The sequence below is a fragment of the Lepisosteus oculatus genome, chromosome 21, assembly GCF_040954835.1.
Source record: "Lepisosteus oculatus isolate fLepOcu1 chromosome 21, fLepOcu1.hap2, whole genome shotgun sequence".
NCBI lineage: Eukaryota > Metazoa > Chordata > Actinopteri > Semionotiformes > Lepisosteidae > Lepisosteus > Lepisosteus oculatus.
The window spans coordinates 6374737-6400487 of record NC_090716.1 but is presented as its reverse complement, the minus strand read 5'-3'; the positions used below and the strand labels follow the sequence as shown (position 1 = coordinate 6400487).

At 37.0% G+C, this 25751-nt stretch overlaps 1 protein-coding gene across 3 annotated transcripts in view; it reads right to left on the bottom strand.

Annotated features, from left to right (window-relative positions):
* The window catches only part of mapk8ip1a (mitogen-activated protein kinase 8 interacting protein 1a), a 47378-nt gene that overhangs the window by 11615 nt on the left and 10012 nt on the right, over window positions 1-25751 (bottom strand). For 2 of the 3 annotated variants that reach the window (XM_015339378.2, XM_015339376.2), the window contains exons 2-4: window positions 12636-12750; window positions 5974-6216; window positions 836-917 (exon numbers count right to left, since the gene is read on the bottom strand). In XM_015339378.2, the coding sequence (XP_015194864.2) occupies window positions 836-917; window positions 5974-6216; window positions 12636-12750 (440 nt within the window). Of the gene's footprint in view, window positions 1-835; window positions 918-5973; window positions 6217-12635; window positions 12751-16572; window positions 16771-25751 lie in introns of those variants that run through there. The other variant, XM_015339377.2, reaches the window with a different exon arrangement.

Genomic DNA, 25751 nt, shown 5'->3' with positions numbered 1-25751 from the left:
TTTATATTTAATGCATCTTCTTTGTTCACATTTGAGTTGTATTTATACAATATACAACTTTGAGTTGTATGAATACAACTCAAATGTGAACACAGAGGATACATTAAACATTTCTTCTGTTAGGAACGCCATACTAGAAATAGTATACAAAATACATCAAAATAGTTCAAGGTACAGCATTCAGCAATGTCAGTTATTTGTCCTTAATCGAATTAATCTTGAAACCCTAAAACATACTCCACCTGCAATAATCTTGCATATGGAAGCAACAACAGCTCAGAAGGTAAAACCATGGTAAACAGGTTAGCCAAAGGAGGTAAACCAAAGAAAACAAGTAATCAAGTATCCCATGCTCTCAAAAGCTGTTATGTAAAGAACTGTCAGAAATCAAGTGTAAGCATCATAAATCAAATTAATGTTTTTGTCTTTCATCATTTGAAAGCATTATAAAGTTGAATGAGATGAGGTTATCAAAACCATTCACTAACCATGCACAATTCACATGTCTGAGTCAGCTCAAGATGGCTACCTAATATGACTAATGGTTTGACTTTCCCAAAAAACATCTGATAATATAACTGATTTTTTTAATTTCCCTACCTTTGCAACAGCTGTAACAATCTGCTGAGGTTTCCAGTCCATCCTTATAAATCAAAAATGGAGAGCAAACATGTTTGACTTCCTCGCTCTGAATGGGAAAGGCTGGGCCCCCTTTGAAAACACGCTGCTCTTTGCTCGTGGCATATTGCTAATTCAGACACGTCTCCCAGCAACACTTCAAATGCAGTCACGTTTCTAATGTCGGTTTTTAAAACGGGAAACTTTGGAAACTCACCTGTTTTTAAAGGGGAAGATGACCGAGAGACTTTCTCCTGCCAGCTGTATTTCTTACCAAGCGAGTTGTTGTTTAGTGTGTCCTGTGATTCAATTAAAAGAAAAAAACAGACACACAACAAAGCTTTTATTCTGCTGAACAACCAGAGTCTTTTGTTTCCAGCTGCAGCATTCATTTAAAGGGAACATAAGTCCCTTTTACTGCCAAACAGGATCTGAGCTATATAATTTTCTCTGCTTCTATGTCTCAACTTATAGAAAACCATCTCCAGGTGGAGCCCACAACTAAATTAAAATAGTTTATGTTGGAAACAATCTTCTTTTTGTATCCAAAAGACCAGAATTTAATTTGAATTCCTTTTTTGGAGGAAAAAGCCATTCAGTGTTCTTGTGCTTATTTGGTAGGTTGTGCAGTGAAATAGTGAAGTAATACTAATTTGAATAGCTGGCATTCTTATTACCTCTGGGACTGTGTTTGGAAAATAGAGGCAGTAATTAGGGTCTCTCCCCCAGTCACTCAAGTTAAGTTGACACATTATGGTGACAACCAATAGAAAAGACTGGACATTCTTTTTTTTTAAACTCCGTGACCTATGCAAATAAAGTTTTAACAGCTGTTCAAAACATCTAGCAAATGTATGTTTTTAAGCACAATGAGCTTATATAGTTTAAATTAAGTAAAATTAATATAATACAAGAAGCTACTAAATAACAACAAACATCTTTAAAACCAAAGTTTTGTTGCAATAATTGCCAGTGGTTGACTGCTGGATATTAGAATCCTTTGTTCCTTTATTTTGTTTTGTAATTGGAAATTTAGTAATTGGTCATTTGAAATAATTTTTACATGTGGGTAATGGAAATATTATCAAATCAAATTGCTTTCAAGGGTATTCTGTGGCAGAAAATACACCAGAGGACCAAGTTCCAATAGACTCTGTCTAAAACGCTGTATCAAAAATATGTCAAATATGTATCACTGTGTAAAATAAATCACTATTTATACTGTGTTCACATGTCTAAAATAAAGAGTTGTTGTATAGTTGAAACGTTTTATCTTCTAAAATCTATCTGTATCTTCCTGGGCTTGCACAGTTTTAAGTGTGAAGTATTCTATGGGTTATTCAGAGATTCTTCTGCAATATTAATATTTCCTACGTACTACATTAGGTCTTCTCTAGAAAACAGTAACCTCTCAGGCTTCTTATTATTAGCAAGGTTTCCATGAAGAGAACGTGGTACATTAAACAAAGGCAGGGCTCAGGGTGCCTGCAGTATAGTTTTCTCCTCTTGAATAAAAGTACTTTGTTTTTCATCTAATCACTGACTGACTCAGATAATGCTGCTGCCAGATGTATTCTGTCACCGTGGTAACTACTGTACTATCCTGTCAATGGTGTAGGTGAAAAATGCTGTGAAACAGGTGCACTTAAGAAAAGCTCCATTAGGAATGAACTGATGTATTTCAAGAGCCAGTGTGAGTCACTGAAGTAAATCACTTTCCGCAGAGACAACTGCTGGGATTAACTTATTCTTTGCATTTTACCCTTTTAGAATTGTTCTGTACTGTATATTGGTCAGCTGCCTTTCTCTGCTGGAGGAGATAGATATTTCATACAATGTACAAGAAAACAGGATTAATTGAATAAACAATTGTGTACATTCCATCCATTTTCTAACTGCTTTATCCAATCCAGGGTCACACAGGGCTAGAGCCCATCCTGGCAAGCAATGGGCTCAAGGCAGGGAACACCCTGGATGAGACACTAGTCCATCGCAGGGCAGAAACAGACACAAAAACATACTCTCACACCAGAGTCAACAGCAGTTGTCATTGGGCTGTGGGAGGAAACCAGAGCACCTGAACAAAAACCAAGCAAACATGGGGAGAACATACATCCAACACAGAGAGCACCCCAAGTCTACATTTGAAAGCAACAAAGCTAACCACTGTGCCACCATGCCACCCAAAATTGTGTATCTTGGTACAAAACGTATGTACTCTAGCACAAAATGGTAAGAAGGGGTTCCATTGAAATTCAAGATACAGAACAGAGAAAAGGGCAATATGATAATTTCATTACAATACTGTACAATACTTCCCACAGCAGGGACAGTGGAGGTTGGTTTGAATAATAATGACAAGTGTAATAGATCCTTCTGCAATGCCATTTCTTAGAAAGTCGTATTATAAATGTGAGGTTTCACTACTAATTACGTTTTCCCTGTGTGTGTGAGTCATAGTGTTATCCTCACTTTCGATCACTCTATAAAACATATCAATAATGGTAATGAAGTATGTTTAATATCTTTGTTGGAAGCCCACTTAAAAGTGTATTTATCATTCAAACATTAACCAATACAGTATGTAGTATTTCATCATCCTACTAGAGATGGCTACATGAGTAATATTCCCAAACTGCTTACCTCAGTAATTAAATAAACTCTATGAAATGGAGCTCTAAATGTTACAAAAATAGAGGATGGAAACAAAGTGGACTCATAGAAAGGTAAAAACAAAATGACACTAACATGGATAATAAGGGTCACTGTCAACTTTTAGAGTAAATGTCAGAGTAAGAGGCATGATTTAGCACAATGAATAGAAACACCTCCAACAAGTGGTGTTTTCCACATATTACATTTAAAGCCAATAAGTATATAACTACAGCCTATAAAATACAGCGCTCTGTAAAATCCATAGCAAACAGATCATTTGGATTTAGGGAGATAAGAATCTAAAAATAAAACATAATCAATTTATGCAGATCTTCTAGGAAAAGTAATGACCAACTCCCACTTCCAGCATGCTTGGTCCTCAGTTAAACTCCATGGGTTTAATCCAAGGTGAGCCATATACTCACAATAGAGCCACTGACAATGTACATGAACAGATTTGACAGCAGTAAGATTAGGGATTAGACTGGAGATCCCAATCAAGATCTACTGTGAAGGTTGTTTTTCTTTTGCCGGTGCAACAACAAACTCGCTGACCTGGATATTATGATTCAGTACTGAATCATTCATTATTTTTAATCCCATGGTCATTCCTATGGTGTTTCGTCCAGAAAATGTGCTAATCCATCCATGACAGGTTACATCAGAGGTGTCGGCTCATGCACAGTCAGTTGTGTCCAATTCAAATCTGCTTCTACTTAAATGCTTCTCAGGTTTGCTCAGCTGTTAATCATTGAAGTGGACATCAGTAAAACCAATTCACAGATAAAAAGGAAGGGTAGCTGCAGGTCAATTTTCATTTTCAATTTACACTTGTTGAAAAACAGGGTAAAAAGCAACTTCAAAAGGCTGAAGGTTTTTTTTCTAGGTAACCTCAATTTCTACAAAATAGAAATTAAGGCCTATATCTGTTAACAGGCAAACCTTTTGTCTTGTGTTTTGTCAAGAGAAATAACCAAAAAGAGAACAGTTTTCACAAGGTTAGAAAATAACACATAGAGAACTTTTATGACATTGAACAATTCTGGATCTTATCAGGATGAAAAAAGGCAAGAGGTAATGAAAAAACCTTCAGCAAAGTCAATCACTTGTTCAACATCATAAGAGGTTCTCAAAGGTATTTTTACTCCAATACATTCATCAAATTAAAAAATCATGGTTATTTTTTAGAGGTCAATGCAACTGGTTAATATTATGGGAACTCAGGGTGCAAGGTGAGTCCATCCCATCAATTAATCCAACCCGCATGACTTATGTTCACCTATAAGGCTCTGAATGGCTTGGCATCTCAGTACCTGTCTGAGCTACTATCGTCCTACACCCCCACCTCACAACCTTTGCTCTTCTAATTCTGGTCTCCTATCTGTCCCCTAGGCCCATCTACACTCTATGGGTGACTGGGCCTTCTTCGGTTTTGCCCCAAACCTCTGGAACTATCTCCCCAAGAATATCAGAGAGTCACCTTCTCTAAACTTCAAATCTAGACTCAAAACCTTCTTCTTTAGAAGTTAGCCTTTACCTAACTGGTTCTGTTCTTTACCCCTCTGGTCTTACTGTACTCTCAGTACCCCCATCTACTGTCTGCTCTCATTGTGTATTCTCATTGTGCAAATGTTGTGTTTTTTTATTGTTGTTGTTCTGTAAAGCCCTTTGAGAAGCCACCTTAAAAGGTGCTATATAAAATCAAGTTTATAATTATTTATAAATATTATGTTAATTAACTAAACTCATACCCACAGCTTTAAAACACATTTGAGGGAGTTCTACTTGTCATTACGATCTTTCTGGATATAATATGGGACATGGATAAAAACCTGCTTGCAAATAAATTATTCTTCTAAATTAATATACTGCATGAAAAATCCACCCTTCCATCTTTCTTCTGTACATTACATTGACAATGTTTTACAGTTCCACAGCCCTTAAGGAATCAAAGCCTGGTGATTATTTTAACAATTGAATTTCTAATTTTTCAAATGGCACTTATGTGCTTTTTACCTATGTATTTGCACAAATATCTTTCAGCAAAAACACATCAAACTCCCAGTATCTGAGAAATATATTGGAGTGCCGATAGAAATGATTTATAAAGATGAAATCTGCTTCCAAATATATAGGGTAATGCATGGATGTAGATACTGTTTGTGGCCCTTTTAAATTATGTGGGGAGCTGGATAGCTTAGCAGTGATTTTTCTGTTGTGCGGCCCTCTGATATTTCTCAGCCTGCCCACACAAGCCTGACTAGTAATTAATGTCTGCTGATGTTACATTGGGCCTAAATCGCTGTGAAAAATATCACTGACCACCATATCATTTAAGCAGAAGAGTTTATTTTAGATAATGTAAGAAGGGCAATTCTTTAATAAAGGTTATTTTCAGTAAGAAAACCGCTTTGTATTTTCATACTGCACTAATCAAAAGATGGTGAAGCGCACAACAGCCACGTATACATTAAATCTAGATCTGGCATCATGTTATCCATTCTCAAAGCTTGTTGCTAAAAAGAATGACAACACAAAAACAGGAATGGTCGAGGGACCTAAAAAGACGATGCTCTTAAATTGCCCAACCCACTTGTAGGTGAGGTTTATGTATTGATCCGCCCTTGCTCCAGTATTCTAGCCTCGTTCTAACCTCAGAAAGGAAAGCTTGTCAGAGCGTTAGAGAGGATGCTTTCTTACCTGAGTCCGAGGCACCTGTGGGAAGAGGTTAAGGGTGGTGGGTCTCTTGGGTCTGTAAGTATCCATGGTAACGGGAACGGATTCCTTCACTGGGGGGGCCTTGTTGGGCAGTTCAGCTTCCTCGTCCTGTATCTCATCCACCGCATCAATCAAATCCAAATGAAGTATCTCTGCCTGCAGCTTGCTGGCCTCACTCCCATCCACCTTCCCCGCTGCGCTATTGGCCTCTCTGGTCACACGGCACTGGAAAGACAGAAAAAGATTGGGCAGCAGAGATCAGTCGGAGAGCTGCCTGCATCAACAGGGGAGGCAGGGAAACCAATTCACTCACGTCATGGCTGTAACCCTTTCAGGACCCACTGCCTGGCTCGGTGACTCATCACTCGCTGGTTTACGCGTCCTCCTGGTTACTAATCATCCACACCCGTGTGCAGTCATGCGCAGTCACACAAGTCTGTTGTAGGAAAATATCTGAGCTTTTCTCAGCCTTCTTTTTCACTAAAAAAAAACTGCAAAAGCAAATCTGCGTTTCTTTTCTTACATATCAGTCAATACTATTTCACTTGGCGTCCACAAGACCTCAGAAAGAACCTATTAGTCAAATTGGTTTTAGATTGATTTCTGACGTTCATCTCAAACCCATCAGTACACAAAAAACCTAATTTGCAAACCCATGTATTTGGTTATTTTGTATTTTGATTTGTCCATAGTTAATGCACAAAAATTAAAATGTGAAACTAATTAAGTCTGCTATTGTATTTATTACATGCTCATTTCAGTTAAGCTGCAAAAAGATTTGTTTCTAGGATCAGAACAGATTACATCTGGTAATGCATACTAAGTGTATATTATAAATGCTAATCCTATTCTGTGCTATTATACTATGAGAATGCAACATTTGTATTTAAAACAATCATGCAAAATGAGTCACATACAGTATTATCCAAATGGAGAATTTAAGAACTTTCCATTGCAGTTTTTTTTCTCACATGCACTGCAATGTGGTAAAATAATTCATAGAGCTATTCCATTTGAATTTCATGTGATTTTCATTTCGGTTTAGTTATGGGATATAAAGAGATGGCCAGTATCAGCACTCAAAAGCTAAAACAAAAAAATCACACATCAAATAGAAACATTTGCATATTCTTTCTTGAGAAAAACAACTGAAAATGTAAGAGGTTAATCTCAATTTAGAACTGTTGATGTACTATCTTTATTTCTACTGAATTAACATGCATCATTCAAGTCTTTGGGTAATAACACAGTATTAAGACTTTTTACATGTCAGAAGTTAAGACCATGAAACCATTAATTCAGGCACTATCCAGGTCTTCATCACCCAGGTATCTCCCCTTTTCATTTTCAATCACGACTCTAATTCAGAACCAATTATCCAATAATATGTTATTTTGCCAGATCCTGTTTACTTTTTAAAATAGTTTCCAAGCCTTTATTGATCCCAACAACATTAGGGATGGTTGACATCAGATCTCAAATCTGAGGCTTTACAGGGAACTTTCAATTAGCAAAAAAACATAAAAATCAGGTGACTGGAGGTCTTACCCAAATAATAACTTAAATTAAACAATTAAGATCAGGGTTAGAATGCTGCCCAGTGTTCATTATATTTTGATAACAAGTATAAAGTTAAATCATTTACAAGCAAACTGAAAATGTTTTACTGTACATGTTGTACAGTAATTAAGAAATGTTGCAGGTCCAGTTAAGCAACAGAAAACTCGGGTGAAACAAATATTGGTTTGACAGCGACCCAGATAGGCAAAGTCTGATTCAGATGCATCATTAGAAATGATGTGAGAAAGCTTTGTCATTACTGATGGACTCTTCTTTACTTAAAATACTTTTTAATGACTAATGACTAATTGTCTGCATAAAAAAATCAATAATATCTGAAATATTAATTTTACCCATAAAAAAAGCATTTTGGCTACAGTGTATAAAATAAAATCTCACATTCAGAACAAATTCTGTAAATATTTCCAGGAAATCATTTCACATCTTGGTGTAAAAAAATGAATAATCTTACCCCTGAGGAAAAATACTGTTTTGGTGTTTTTTTTGTTATTCATTACACCACATTCTCTTTGAGAGCTTTTGCCTTGTTGCTAGGCAACCAGCCAGAGACAGGGCTCGGAGACACTGCTCTAGGATTAGACATTCATTCTTTCTATTTGCATCCTGTGAAAATGCCCCTGGAGTGACATACATATAGCACGACTGAGCCCTACTGCCTGACAGGAAATGCACAGATCATTGTCAGGAACCCTCCTGATCTGAATACACATTCGGCATTACAATTGTAATTTTCTTCGGCCATTATGGGGCAGAACTCTCCACTCTCAAGACAGAAGTGCAGAGGACACTTTTGTTAGAACAACACACAACATTTCAATATTCAAATGAGTACAGTCCCAGTGGCTGAATACCACAACAAGCGCAGAACTAACTAATTAACATTATCTACAGAGGTTCTACCTGGTTCTGCAAACTAGGCCATATGCAGTGCCCTCCACAGGTAATCATAGTGTTCCTGATGACATAGGGACAATTAACATCAAATAAAAGAAATATGCAGAGATTTCATAATGTTTCATGTTACAAATATCCACAATCCAATTAATGAACTAAGGCAAATACATATTTGCTCTGTGCAATGCTATTATGATGTCAGTATAACATTAGATGTTTTATTGAAGTGAGACACTATCTCATCTGTTACGCATTGTGCTATATGATATTTTTGCACCCATTTCAAAAGAGGTATGAATACATCTGCAGGCCATTTATGGATACAGAAAACAATCTGCGAAACAAATGTTGCCCTAAAGCAAAATTGCTGAGAATCAGAACACAAAGAACACAAAAAATAACACACAAAACAATGCATATATATTGGGTTACTGATTTCCATATGCTTATTTCAATACACTTCAGCTTACACATGAACTGATTAATTATCATTGGTGATTATTTCAGCCAATCTAAAATCAACTATGAAGGAAAGCAACCAAAAACAAATAGAGTGGTAGCAGAATGGCCCACCTTCCCTGCAGAGTCCATTTCCAGTGCCTATAATCCATTAACTGGATCCATTAATCAGAGAGCTCACGAACATCCATTAAAGCAGTAAGGCATCTGCTTCCTACTATAAGCCCAAAGCTTACATTCAAAAGAAACAGAGCCTGGGAAGAGGGAAAACTACACCTGGTATGCTTATTACCTCATCCAATGTGGGATTACCTCATCGCTGATATCACCATCCCAGGGGGGTTTCAGAAGGCTGGCCTCATCAATTATTGAGGGATGCCCAGGAGGCCATTCCAACACAAGCAGTTCGAGGAGTTGGTGACAGCTGTTGTAAGGAAGGGAGCCTGCCACTAGCAATGACCGCGGTAACTGAAAGGGCTCATTTTCAGGGCCTTTCAGGTTCAGTTGATATGCATTATTGTAATAACGACAGACAGTGGTATTGTGCAGTCCTTGGTATAACTGATTCTTAGGCACAAACAGAAAGCAAGGTCCAGATATCCATTTAAGATATCTTCTAATGCTGGTGGTGGTGTTGTTGTTTTATTCATGTTGCAAGGAACCCAAAACTGGAAGATGGTTATCAATAATAAAACAAAATTACAGGAGAAATTATTATTGTGATTTGTAAAATGACAAGGTAACCATCTAGAGGAAGCCTTATAATGAATGTGTAATCTGCAGGATAAAAGTATTTTATTCATTATAACAACTCTCATATGTGGATTACAGTGTCAGGATTCCTAAATACCAAGACATAAAACCCTAAACATAAAAAGAGAGCACTGTGTAACATTAGTTTCTTAAAGAAAAATGTTGAATTCCCTTTCACAATATGGCAAGGTTGCTAGTTTTCTTTCTGAAAAGCGAGCCTGAAAGACTGTATCTAATACGCAGAGGGAAAAATGGAATTTCCATGGAAACCACACTTCATTATTATATTTACACCTACGTATGTATGACAGTGATATTCATTCTTTTGTCTTAACTGTGGTAAAGTTCTAGATGTAGGAGTTCCCATAGGAACTGAGAACGTGACTGAGCACAAGAACACAAGAATACACAAGCACCATGCATTGCCCTTAAATTAGTATGTAAAGAAATAAGGGCGACCATCTTAGCAATTATACACTGTATACTGTATGAATCATCGTTTCATGGTGCCATCATGCTGCACACTGAGCTTGTTAAGAATGCTGACATGGCAATACACATCCATTATATTTCCTTGGTTACAAAGAAAGTAATCTAATTTTTCATTATTTCTACAAAGGAAAATGGAGAGATGGAAGTGCTATCTGACCTGCTTTTAAATGATGGTATTTCTATGGGGGTATTTTACTTTATACCACTATGGTTACAATGATTTCCAATGTAGATTAGAAAAGGGTTCATGCAGATACTGGTGATTTCTAGGGCTACAAAATAAATGCAGCCATTTTGACAAAGGAAATATTTATTTGCTTTCTGTAACAAAGGAAATGCTTTATTTAAACAAGGAGAATGGCATTCCCCATTACACTGAGCAGTGGGTGACTCTACCAGAAAATTCTGCATTCTGGTCATTTTTGATGGTTAACTGCTTACATAAACACGGACAAAAAGATTAAAATTGTATTGTTACTTATTTCACGAAATCCTTCAGAAAGCATTTTGAAAGTGCAAGCTGACCTTGAAAAGTCTACAGTATGTTTAAAAGCGGAAAGCTAACCAAATCCACTGTCTCCTTCAATACATGTTATGCAGTTTCAGAGAATTAACAAGACTACAGACCTCCTCAGGACAAAGTCTTGGATCATGTGAGGTGAACTGGTCTGACTTGGTCTGCTTGACTTGGGGCACAGTGAGTCACCAAAATAAGATTAACTTCCTTGTAAACAGTTTATTGAATGCAGTAAAGAGTTAATTTCAACAATAGCACAGTTCAAGCTTCTAATTCATCACTACACATTGTAACTTAAAAAACGCTCAGATTTCACTACAGGTTACAATATGGGCTACTGCCTAAAATTGTGTGCACTGCCAATAGCATATCTTCATATAATAAGCTCCCCAGACACCACAATAATGAGAAACCATAAAAATATATTAGAATATCAAGAGGGTTTTCCTACAAACTAGGATAGAGAAAATGTATTTAAAGACTTTCCTTCCTGTGCTTGAATGTTAAGAATGTTATTGTTACCACAGGGTGATATTGTGTCAGGCCCTAATGATGATAAGCACAAAACGACTTGACATATAGTTAGGAAACAAATGGAGAACAGTTGTTGGAACAGTTCCTTACTGAAGTAAACAGAAGCCATGTAAATACATTTATATTTACAAGCAAAATATAATATTTTGGCCAGAGGTTTCAATTAAAATGTCAACAACTTGTTGAAGACAAGTTTCAAGTGACACTTTATTTCATAATATGTTGTAATAAAGTGAAAGACTATGATATTATTAGTTCTAAGAATATGCAAAATTCAAGAAAGATATTTAGACTGCCTGTGTTTCACTTGCATTAGAAAAAAAAGTTTTACAACATACAGAGATTTGCTTTACTTATGCTTCTGAAACATTACTACAAGTAATTTAATATCAAATGATTCATTATGACAGTCTATTCTACATACAGTATGCTGTATGCCATTGACCTGTTTTGAATTTTGAACACATTCATTTGCTTCTCTTGTAGGGTAACGATCATACAACAACAATTCTTCTTCTTCTGCTTCGTCTCCTTATTCCTGGCATTAATACTGTATATGTACTTCTCACCAAGAACATTCCTAAAACACTTTATATATAAGATGGAACCCATTAATCCACTACTGAAGTGCAGCAAAGTGAGCACCACCAGGAATAAAACGTGCACTCTTCTGAAAACTGCCACGGGATCTGTAACAACCACGTATTGCGGATCTCGGCTGAACATACTGTACCATCCAGTGGGACAGTACTTGCGTATCGTCATTATGCTGGGGTTTTAGGTTTTGGAAATCCATGTCCACAGGGGTGAGTGCCACCCACTGTTCCATTTGTGAGGTTTTACTGTCTGTGAACTGCACCTTGTTAACTTTCCAGCTTGTAGACACGAATTCCAGCGTAACTCTGATTTCTCACACCAGCAGATGTCTGACTAATAAAATGGAATCAGATTAAAATAATCACATCAAAGGTTGGGTGTCATATACGGTGTAGCTGTAATATCTGCATAGTGGCTGTCCAAGGGGTATGGCTTCAGAGGATGAATATTATGTAAAAATCTCAGACTTTCATTATTTCAGTCAGAGTTGATGATAGCCTAAGACATACTGTAGTTACTTAGTCATGCTTTATAAATTGACTCATACCATGAACATCTATCCTCTAACAACTCTACTAGGTTCTTCCTTTTCACTCTTGCATGTAAAAAAGAAGTACACCATGCCAAAATGATAGTAGGCAATAACCTTCTCAACAAAATTTGCCTTTTTGAGGGTGAACAGCAACAAAGAATGCAACAAAAATATATTGTGTTGCATTTTTCCATTGCGATGGACAGACTTTCAAAGTCCTTTCCCCAACACCCCTAAAATAAATGTGAAAAAACTAAAGAGAGGTGCGTTTTATCATCTCCTTACTGTGACATCTAGGCTGTCGTTGCAGTTCAGGCTCATGCCACATTCATCAGTGATCTCCGTTATCTCTGACAGATCCTCGTCTTCAAACTCATCCAGACTGATGTCATGGGTCAGCCTAATGGAAGCACAGAAACAAAACATTTGTTCATTTTCAAAGAGTTTCCAAGAGAGACTGGATTTGCCTTTATGTCCTGCAAAGGACTTGTCAGTACTGCCAACTATTTTGCATGAACTCAGAAATGCACAACATTTATTTCCAGATTCAATACTTTATTGTCTTTATTGTCAACAAAGATAATTGGAATTTGCCCCAGTACATCTTAAATAAAAATAACTATCACAATGCACACTTATTAATACATACAGTATGTACACATTATTCAATCAGAAATCTTAGACTTAAAGTTTAACATTAAAAATCAAAAGTTCAATTCACTCCTGTGTTCATTTAGAAGTCTGCATAATCCTCACATGTTCATGTGGATTTTCTCCCACAGTCCAAGGACATGACATCCAGGTTAGCTGGAATCTCTAAATTACTCCACATATATTTGTAAAAGAGAATCCTTATAAATGTGGACCCTGCAATGGACAGATGCTCCATCTATGGTGTTGTACTGACTTGCACCCTATTCCTATTGGGTTAGTCTCTAGCTCACCACAACCCTCTAAGAATCAAGCAGTTACATCCAAAATGAAAATGGATGGATAATGACAGCCCTTGCTGCATATATTTATTTCCAAGTAAGAGTCAATGTATATGTTCCTGTGATAACTACCATTTTTGTCTACAATTAATAATATCATCAAAAACGATATTATAAAACATGTTCATCAGGATCCTTGTGAAAAGTGAAACCTTTAAGTATTGTGAAATGAAGTTGTATATTTAAGTGTTTTTGGATATGGATTTAGATAAGTGTCGTTAAGTTCCAGATATATTAATGAGTTCCATTACATTAGAGCTTGTTTCGGATATTTTAGTAACTCAAGGATACCTGAGGCCAAGAGACCTGACCTGTAAATAGATATTCAGTGGTAATATATAAATAATTACTTTATACCCCACTATGTTTAGATACAGATTACGTCTGTGTAACCTAGAAGGCACTTTTAGTGACATCGAAAAATAATAATTAATCTTGTTTATCTTTCTGTCATGTCAGTTTGCACTGAGGAAAAAAAAAAAGCTTTTTTTCCCCAATTACCTCTGAACGATCGTAATAAAAGCCTACAGCTATCTACTGTCACTTAGGAACACAAGTGACAACACCATGGCACTGGTGATGAAATTATGAATTGCTACACAAAGAGGGAATAAGGTTTGCTGCCCAGGAGGACGAATCAGAGACACTGTTGCTTAACTTCATCTGACAGTAGGAGAGGAGACTGCGGTCAGTCTCCTGAGGACAACAGAGCACAGCTGATTCCTGGGTCAAGGAAGGGGTGGGGCCATTTTCCTCAGCTTTTGTTTATCATTTTAGGCCTGTACACATCCTGACAGGCCTACGGGTATAATTCCAAGTTCAGTGCTGTTCTCCCACTCTGAGGAGCACAAACACTTCTTCTGTTAAAGTGCTCACCATATCAATCCATCTTTAGAAAATAAAATACTGTATAATAAACTGCTGCCCACTTGCTTTTGCACTTCTAGTGAAGTAAAGGCCTCCCAAGCAACTGGTACCTGGTATGTTGGTAAATTTAGATAATTTGGAGAAGCAAATTCCTTTTTTACTAATATCAGTTTATGTGTCCTGTATTGTATGTGATATTGAGTAATAAGCCCCAGAACTAAAAAGGTATTATAAACAAACTAATCAGATCATGAAGAGCAATTTATATTTTCAAAACCAAGCTCAAAAGTTTGTGAGAAGCTACAGAACAACAGAAACTCTTGACCAAGTGTTTTGATTGTACGTTGACATCTGAAACAAACTGAACAAGCCTCTTGTACAAGCTGCCCAAGATTTACTAGGGGGAAAAATCAAGCAGACTCCTGAAGTTACTGCAGAATGACAGCTGTTTTGACATTGCTGCACTGGAGTGAGTTCAGCACACAACAGCTGCTTTGCACAACAAAACACTTCATGTTGAATTCCCCTACTTGGCTGTCTTCAGTTGGAGAGATCCTGTCAAAAGAAAGCCCGTGCTATCCTGAGTTCCTTTAAGGACAGCCTGTGCATTCGATCAAAAGTATAGCAGAGTTAAAACCTTGAGGTTTTCAGAGTCAATCTCGTATGGGATCAATTACAGGTACCATTATCACACAACAAAAAGGTTACTCAAATCATTAAGCATTAGATCTTTTTTAGTTCCTTTTAGTAAGTTAACACATTTCAAGCATGGCACCAAAGTTAACATCAGAATTAAAAAATTTGACACGGATTGGGAACTGGAGATACTAATGGAATACAAGCAGGTGAGAGAGGAACATTTGCAGTGCAGGACATCATGGCTGCTGCTGAACCACATGTAGGTGTGTTTTAGAAAGGAAACAAGCAGATGTTGTATGAATGTTGTTAATTAAACATGGAACTCTCCAACAAACCGGCATTTTGTTTTTCTGGCTTTCACATCTTGTGACGCTATGATTTGAAAATTGTAGATAATGTGGGCACTTGCCTGAGCCAATGTCTGTACACAAAAACATTCTAGGAATGAGTTAACTCTGACATGGAAGGCGTTCAAAGCCATTTGTTTTTAGGCAGTAGAACAGGAGTGGAAAGGAACGGAACAGTAAATAACATTTAACCAATTATTTCTAGCTAATTTCTTTGGATGCAAAACAGTTCCTGGCCTGTAATCACAATCCAGCCACAGACTGATCGTGTCACACACATCAATGCTGGGTGCTTCTCTCAGAAAAAAAACACACTGCTGTATCACAATAATAAAATCCATACTGTCATCTGGTTTAAACAAGATAACAGCACGTTTGTAAGAACTAAGATCAGCATAGTGCAACAACCATGGATCCATGTTTTACTTTCTTAATCTTTTCTAAGTTATTATGGACTGCTCTAGTTCCTAAAGCCCTCCAGCCCTGCAGAGACCATTTCCAGCTGCAATGCTGTGCCCTGAAACATCTTGCTTCCTCTTAAGTACAGACAGTACAGACCTGCTTGAAGGTCTGAATTTAATGTCTATATGTTTGTAGCCTTGTATTTTCTCAGTGGCTTCACTTTTGCAGTACTGTAATTTCATTTAGATTCAAAACACAGAAGAGAGCTTTACTTGCAGCATAATACCGAATAGCACTAATACTAAAGATTTTGTTTTACTTAGTAAGCCTGTGTGTGAGCCAAGTTCAATATACTGTATCGTTAATGTAAACAATTATACATGTATGTGCTGAAAGATCATTTTGAGATCAATTTAAACATTCTCTAAATTCAGTTGTAATGAAACAACAAATTTATGCAATATAATTAAAACATATAGATAATTATGATAACCTGCTCTAGAGGTGAAATATACATTCTAAAAAACATGCCCTGGAAGCGAGGGGTATCCTATACTTGCTTTAACTTTTAATAGTTTCCAATACACTCCTAAAACAAAGTAAATGGTGAATAAAAAAGGGCTTATTCAATGCAACTAAAGCACTCACATACATGAATATAAGATCCTACTGAAACTCACTGGAAACCCTGAGTCAGAACCCTGCAAAGAGCACTTTTTAAAGTCAGTAACTGTTATTCCACAGTTAAAAATCTCATATTGCAAAGTATAGTTTTAACCTGCCTCAGCTGGAGACAGCCCTTGTTTGGCTGCAGCATCTATTTTTTTTTCCCAAGGACATTACACAGACCCAGGCAAAGAGCACAGGACAGCCGAATCAGCAGACAAAAAGCGCAAGGTCAAACCATCGGCTCACGGCAAGCATGTTATTACACAGGAAACACCCATACAACAAAATCACAGCACTTTCTCCTACCATTTCTCCCACTGATCCTCCATCCAGCTCTCTCCTTCGTTAGACTCCATGACAAAAGTGAGCAACATCTACTCGGCAAAGCAATTACCAACCAGATCAATTTAAAAAGCAATTAGAGCTCCCCTTTATTCTAAGTGCTATCCGGAGTCCTCAGACCAGACTAGACTCTTGACTGCATAGCCAGCCACCAGCTTTCTGGGATTCGGACTGCTGCGCTTTTCTTCTTCTGGTATTAACATTTTCCAAGGTCCATAAACATACCATCAGCTGTTGCAAAAGAGGTAAAAAAACTGCTGTCCTGTACAGAAAAAAAAATGTCAAAATGCTTTGTCTGGACTTTGGCTGGGGCCACTCTTCTAAAAAGCTCTGCTCCTTTATTATTAATGGATCCAATCGATAAAGCTCATGTTGCCACCTCCTTTTTGATCCCTGCTGAAAGGTGGATAGTGTTACTATGATCAATGGGGCTGGTACTGCCTAAATTCTGCCTCCTCATCTTAAAGGATGCTGTAAAGGTCAATAGCATTGAAAGCTGTTAACCCTGTCATTACTGTAGGCTTGTTTTACCAGTATACTGTACTTTGGGCTTCTGTCTTAAGGATAGTAAAGCACAGAACTATTTACCACTAAAATGGGTTTGCAATCTACTTACAGAACACATCTTGAATGTCAAACAATTCGAAGCTGGTGCTGGGATGTGCAATCGGGGAAAAAGATTATTTTTAAGAAATCTGACTTAGGCTGACTCTAGGGAATAGTCTCTGGCTTTTATGAAAGGGGCTCTTCATCACTGAAAACCCCTGACAGGCTCCTTATAATAAAACCACCGGGCAGAAAAAATGCTGCAGAAAAACAGGAGGGATGGAAATGCTGCAAAGGCGTGAAATGGTATCATATGTTGGGGAATTAACGAGTGACCGAGATCCATAGAAAGAAACAAAAAGACTGCTAGACTGATCTATACAGACATGGATTTTAATGGTTACTCGAAAGTGCTTTTGCCTTTTTTGACTTTACCTTTTCAATTGCCTGAACGTTTAATTTACTCTCTTCCTGACACTGACAGATGTTTTTCCAATCTCATTGATCCATTGAGAAAATTCAGAGTGATGTTCTTACATGATCCTACTGTAGTAAAGCCTCTTAGCGTTGCCTGCAGTGACCATAGGTTCCCCTGATATACAGTACTGTATAGCCACCACTGTCAGTGTGATACCTCAAAGCTATTGCTATAACCCTGCATTACACAAGGACACTGCACTTGGGTTGCTTCAGTAACACTACAGGACTATGTATTGAGTCAAGGACATACTGAAGTATTTCTTTTGTTTTAGCACTATTCACAAGCTTTGACATAAACATAAATGCAATACTACAACATGTGTATAGACACATTGTAAACACAAAGCCTGATGTAGGGCTTGCTATAAAACATATGGTTATGCAATGTGTATTCTTTATTGCAGAAAAATCAAATTATTTTTCTCACAATACAACATGTGACCTTGCATTCCATGGGCAGAACGCTGGCCAAAATATGAACATTCTACTCATCTACAAAATTTAATAGTGACAATACGTCGTGTGAATTTGAAAACAGACGCAACCCAAATCAGTGGTAAGTATGATCCAATGCAAAAGGAAGACTTTACTGATGGAGAAGCAACCTCAAACCTTCACTTTGTGAAATCATCTCCGCAAAAAATAGGAAAGACGTTCAATAGCTTCATTAACAACACACACAGCTGGGCCTTGGGCTGAGCCTTCACCTCGTTCTGTCATTTACCAGGAGCAAACTGTGGATGCAAATCAACACACCAAATATAATTCTTACAATTCCTTAAATGTAATGTTATTTGCCATGTCATCATGTTCAGAACGTAAGAACTGTTACAGAGTTCTTTCAGCCCAGTTATCCCATTTGCTACTTAGTATCTTATTGATCCAAAGAACCCAACAAGCTTTTTCTTGAAAGGAGCCAAGGTATCTGGCACAACAACATGGCTGCACAGCTTGTCCCACACTCCCGTAAGGCTTTGTGTAAACAAGAGCCTCCTATTCAGAATCTAAAAGGGACTCTTGTAGTTTCCACATTTGTCCTCAGGCTCATGTTTCACAGTTATTTCTGAGGACATACTAAAGGATAATTCTTAAAAATAAAGACATACTGTAATACTGACAGCACATTTTCTTAATATGTACAGAATATTCATATTACATTAAATTTATTTAAGGAGATTCTGTCCAGCAAATCATTTGAAGACATTTTTTAATAAAGTTAATTTCATATTTCTTAAAATGGAAAGACAACATTCCATACCAATTGTTCTGAGAGCCCCGACAGTATTTGTAGTAATAAGCAAAATGTGAGCTTTGATATGTTTCTAACTCCTCTGTTACCAAAGCCAAAGTTCTACCAAAACTAAGTTTTGTTTCTGGCAAATTTGTTCTCACAAATGTTCTGACTCCAGAAGGCTACATCTTGAAAAGACAAAAAACACAAAATATTGCTTCTGGCTAATTCACAACTCTTTTGTAGAACCCTTCCAGTAATGTTAATAATTAAAACTGATAACTAACATCAGAGAGCTTGCTTTGGTAGGTATGGGTCACAAATGGTCCTACTTGCTATTCCAGATGGATTCTGGAATGGAAGTATAATTTTTAAACATAACTTTATACTGTATACTGCATATCCAATGCACAAATTGTCAAATTGTCAAAGGGATTTAAAAAATAATCTTCACATTCATTTTTTTCAGTCTTACAAATTAGTTCGAAAAGATCCTAATTACATATTAATTTTTTACCTTTTTATTTTACGGTGTGTTTGAAGCTATACTGTGACAGCCAAACCTTTCGGAAGATTAAAGAGTTGCTGTACACCCTCTGGTGTTGGGTATCTGAAATGGCATTGCATTTAAAGTTAAGATCTAATTAAGGCAGCATTATGAACATTTAGTACAGATCTAAGGGAGCAAATAAACTCATCTTTTTTATTTATGACACTAATATTATAGCATTTTTACATACATTATTTATACTAGAATAGAAGAGCCTAAGAACATCATGTACAATCCACCTTTTGTCCTATGTGGAAAAAAAATGAAAATAGTTCATCTTCTTACAAAATGTTACAAATAGAAAATTTGCATGGCATATGTAGCTTTGCTATGGTATCTCGTACCAAAATCTACTATGTTGTACCATGATTTTACTGTACTTTACTACACCTTTGCTTTTACTACAGTAATTTACATTATTATTGCAGGCTGTTCTGGTAGAACACATACTGAAACACATTTTTTAGTCATTTACAATGAAAGAAACACACACAATTTCTTGCAATGCTAATACGTCCTCTGGATTATAAATCCAGGAACATGAATGGACACCCCGGCTTTAGAAGCTCAAGCATTAAAGATGCATACTTAGAGGGAGGGTTCAGTACTCAAGTCCATACATCGTAGGCTTGAGCTTGGGTTGTGTTACCAGCCATCTGTGACAGAATTCTCCACATAACCAAACACTGTAGAAATTGGATAGGCTTGAGCTGTCCAGAGGTATCATTGTCTTGGCAAATATAGTAGCAGTGGCCCCTGGTATTTGCCTTCAGCTGCAAATTAACAGGACAATCAGCGAAGGTGCATCACTCCTCTAATCAATGCTATCTTGTGTAGGAAATGTGGGAATGACGACAATAAAAGTGGATAGGTCTAACAAACCACTTGGGAAATCCCAGTCACATTCAGCTAGAGACATGATACAATTCTTAAAATAAAACAGAGCTTTTAATTCAACACAAGTTCTATTTTTGTCATGTAGTAGTCCACCTTTGCTCTGTTCTTTAGCTATGGTTTGAAAACACAGAGTTGTGTTATTTTCTTGTACAAAGGTCACCCAAAGAATAGTGTTAAAGATTCTAAAAATGGCAGAGCAACAGAGAGATACTGTATGAGAGCCTAATGCTTACTTGTAAACAGGAAAAAATATCTTGAAAATATAGAAGATAAACTAACATATGTAATCCGAAAGGAGTTAACACCACCACTTCCCATTTTGGTGCAGGAAAGCACATTCTTGTTAAATAATACGTTAGGGAAAGGACAGGAAATCTTACATGACATTTGATATTTGCAAAAACAAAATGCCTTATACCCTTCTCGAAATGCCACTCTCCATCAGAGAAATACTTCTGAAGTCTATCTGTAAACATTAGCATACTGGCTTTCTCTTGGGTGACATATTATAATTCTGATTTAAAAGGGAGTACCTTCTGTAACAGTGCAGTCACTGTGTGTCTAGGGCTATCACACACTGTGCCCTGACCACTGCTATTAAGCAAACTTATTGAAACCTAGACATTGATTATCTGTCCTGAGTATATCTTCTGGCTAAAACACATATACTTAAAAATAGAATATTTAATTAGCCGTGGGACACAGTAGAATAAGGAAAAGTGAAAGGGTGAAAATGCTCATTTGTCTGCATGTGCAGTTTCAGAGATTTCACAAATTAATGTATTTCTAAATAAATTCATTATCTTCCACAGCTTTTTCTTTCAACACCTGTCTCTATATATAGACTATACGTATACAGTGCCAACAGAAATTCTACACACCCTTTCCAAAGTAACACAGTACCAATTCAACTTATTAAGCAATTGTTCAGCCCATTTTTGTACGTTTTCATTTGGATTTACTTTTAAGAATGTCGGAGTATTTGTTTTTCACTTTCATGTGACTTAATGTGTCTTGATTTCAGACGGTTAGGCTACAAAATATGTTACTCTGGAAATGCTGTGTATACATTCTATAAGCACTGTACATTTTCTACTTCAAGAGGAGACTCAATACTGATGCAGAATGAAAACACAACAGTTCAGTAGTAACAGCACTGATACATGCCTAATGTTATATCAATTTAAATAGTAAGCACATTTTCGTGATTGTCTGGACAACATTGTTTCATGGGGCAGCAAAATTAAGTGAATTTATAAAAATGATATCCAGTCTTTGGAATTGAGTACAGTTACAATTGCCAAAATGGGTTCATTAAGTATCTGTACGAATGTTCATTCAAAACACATAATAAATGTGTTTAATTAACCTCTTTCAGCAATTAGCAGACTAGTCCAGAGAATGCAAGAAACCGACTCTCTGAGGAACAGACCCAGTCTTGGAAAGCACGGGGTGTCCACAACGGTGCAGAAGACGAAATGATCTGCAGACTTGTTTCAGACTGCAGTGGTTGTAGCACAAGGAGTTTGCAGGAAGAAATAATTGGTGCATCAGCAGAACGAGGGTAGCTAGCTGTGTGCAGGAAAAAGATTTATGTGTTGGGATAATGTTGACAGCCGAGTGGCGGAATCGTCATCTTCTTTTGGCCCAAGAACATCTGGGGTGGCAGCAGAAAGAGTGCTGGAGTGTTTTATTCCAAGATGACATCATTTGTGGAGACATCCCAGAGAGCATGCAGACAGCTGCATTGTTCAAGCCCGTGAGGGGAGTGGTGGAAGTGTGATGGTATGGACGTGAATCTCATTTAACATAAGAATGCCTTTGGTGCAAACTGAGGGCAACCTTACTGCTCAGTGATACACTGACACAATCCAGGAGCCACCAGTTCCTGGAAGCCTGTTAATTCAGAAGTATTGATTTTCCAGCAGGACATACATCTCCCATCTGAGACCACACAGTGCTAGGATTACAATGCCATGACTTCCAGAAAATAAGGTCAAGGTCCTGGTATAATGAGATATTCCTCCTGGTCTAAGATCAACAGAACATCAGTGGGTCCTGCCTACCAGTGCTAGCAACAGGAGACAACCATGGCTGGCCACTCCATGCCAGGTTATTTCACCTACAAGACTCTTACCTGACACTAACTTTGTAATATTTTCAGGCTGACAGCAGCATGTTCCACGCCAAAAAGGTACGATAAGATTTCCTTTTAGATAGATTTTTGTTTACATTTTAGCGAGATTTTGTTGAATATGTTTAAAAATAAGTTTGGCACAGTAGTCAGCATTGAGTTTATCTGCTCTCCCCGTGTTTGCGTGGCTTTCCTCTGGGTGCTCCAGTTTCCTCCCACAGTCCTACATACTGGTAGGTCAGTTGGCTTCTCGGAAAACTGGCCCTGGTGTGAGTGTGTGCATGTCTGTGTTTGTGTCAGTATGTGCCCTCCAATGGACTGGCGTCCCATCCAGGGTGTACCCTGCCTCAGGCCCTTTGTTTGACGGTATAGGCTCAAGCTCCCCAGTGACCCTGTATTGGATAAAGCAGTTAGGAAATCAACAGATGGTATGTTTAAAATATTTGATTAATAAACAAGACCTGCTTTGTGCATTGGTATTATTTTCAGTTTTATGTTAATATGCAGAGATTGACTTACAATAAATACTGTTTATAGGGAATACCGTACTTTGAGATGCCTAAATAAAACAGGAATAAAGTTCTGAAAATTGAAGCAACTAAATTCAAACACTTTTCTTCAAATGCCCCTTTCAATAGTCATATTCTATACTATCTAGATAATTGATGATAAATGTAAGGAACATGGCAGTGAAGTGAATTATATTTTATATTTTTCATAGAATAGCATTAAAGCAATATCAGCTACTGAATTTTTTAACTCCGTGCATTTCTATAGCTTTTTTAAAAATCTTGTTTGATAGGTTTTCACAAATAAAATCAATTGTTCTGCATTTTTGTACATCATAATTCATATTAGAGGGCTTTCCAATACTGATAACGTAAAGAACACATTGCACAGTAATCAGAAAATCAAGACATGGTAAAATAAATAAATATCTTAATAAATATCTTTTTTAATTCACTTTAAGTTGTCAGCAGAGATCTTCCTGTAATTTAAAACTTGTATCCATTATGTTTTAAATTACCAATCCCCTTTAGGTCTCATTGAATATGAGAAAGCTGATGTAAAAGAAAAGCAAAAAACATGATAATGCAATTGTAAGCATGGGTCTACTTCTGGCAAATTATGTTTTATGATAGACACAAGCAGTAAAAATAACTACATTAATTAAGAGAAATGCATCTGATTTGGCCTGTGTACACTTGCAATCACAGCAATCAATCTTTTTCATGTTCTCCTTAGATTTTTATTTTTAATATATTAATTTCTGTTATCCAGCGGGACTATTCACCTTGCAATAATGGAATACAGTATAAACAATTAAAGCTCCTTAATATTTCTTCTCTCCATGGTTCCCTGATTGAAACTGTCAGCAAGGAATTATGGGCTATATTACGTATTTGGAAATTGCATTTGGAGCTTTCTTGAAGATCTTTTATTTCATCCAATAAAGACATAAGATAATTTTATTAAAGGAACGGAACACAATGAAAGAATTGGTTCATTTACAATTTAACACCTCAGAGATTTGCAAGGGGTTCCCCCACAAAATCCAGGATGGTTTGTGAAAAGGTACTAACCTCCTGCTGAAAAGCATGCTTAGATGAACAAATGCAGGGGACGAGACTTCGAACAGCATTCCACTAGCAGGAGTACCTGCTGCAGTCACTGCTGTTGAGTGAGGTACCAGCCTCAGGTAGGTACCACTGAGGACCAGTGTTGCTGGGGTGTCCAAGGTGGAGTCATGTGCTCTCTAATTTGTTTTACTGTACAGAAACCAGGATGATGAGCCGCTGTGGTCTGAACTTTTACATCCTGCAGCTGAAAGCAAGAACCTAATGTTCAATTACCAGTTACTGATAGAACTGATGTACTGTTGTCATGAAACCAACTGTTTATATATGTTGACCATATAAAAATGCCTTGTTTGATCTTCTAAAACAAGAGTGACATTGTTATCGTAGGAGGAAATTGTAGCAGGGTAATAGATTAATTATCTCCTGCATGTAATTAAATAAACCACAAACTACATACAGATAGCTGATCGTTATTGAAATGCCTAAAGCAAATGTGTCTTTGGAAAGAGACAATAACTGTTTTTTTTAGTGCATTTGCAAATACAACATCTGCCTTCTTGACTGCAGCCTTTGCTTATTAACAAGAGAAAACACCAGATCAAGCAACAAAGAAATGATCCTCTGGTTTTATCACAATGAAACAATAATTGTGGACTGAATTAAGATTAGGCCAGGGAACAGTCCTGAGATGGTTGTTAATTGACTCCTCAAATTAACTCCTGCAAATTCCTTGTTTGTTTTGTAGTTATTTATTTAATTATTTGTTTAATGACTTCCAGCACTATTTTAATAAATTCTTCACAGCAATCACCTCAACGTCACTATAGTCACCATTCAAATGTTCACCATACCTCATGTTCAGACTTCAGATTCTTAAGCTGACTACGTTTTATATATGTAGATAAAACATGTGGTCAGATGAAACACAATGGAGAAGAACTCTCTCTTTTTAAAAAATGACTTCTTCAGTAAGCAAGACAACTCAACATGACTGCCTTTCAAGAAGAGGATATTGCAAGGGAACACTAATACCACAGTGGAAAATGCCATCTTCGGAAAGGGATTTGTCTGGGAAAGCAAGTGAAAGATTTGTGGAATTCAATCAGGTTCTGCTTTGCATAGTGGCACCATTTACATTCACATTTTGCCATTTACTGAGCATTTAATTGCTCAGCATAGCAATTAGCTCTTGAATTTCTATCATATAGACATTTGCATGCTCATAAAGTGGCATTGTAAATAAGTATGCTTTCTGTCACACGGGATTATCTTTTACTATCCATACTAATCCATGTTCTCCCTACAATCTGTATCCATGCTAATTACATCCAGTATTTTAGCATATTGCCAGGAGGGGCCAGAGGCAATTAAATCTGTGTAATTCAATAAAATGCTATGTATATTTTTATGATATATTCACCATTCTCAGTCCATCTATGGCTAATTCACTGACAACTGCTTTGCAAGAATTATAAACTGTGTATTAATATCTGTGACAGCTCAGGAAGTTTATTGGTGCTAAATCTGAAACTCCCAGTCATGCACATTTTGTCTAATTGCAGTGTTTGCATGCTGGGGCTCCTGTTTCATGGTGAAGTCAAGAGGAGAAATTAATATAATTTTAAATATTACAAAATCAAAAATTATGTGAAAATCCTTAACTTTTCTTCATACGTCTGATTTGGGAATGCACACCTCAGCAGATGTGACAAGAGACAACAATGT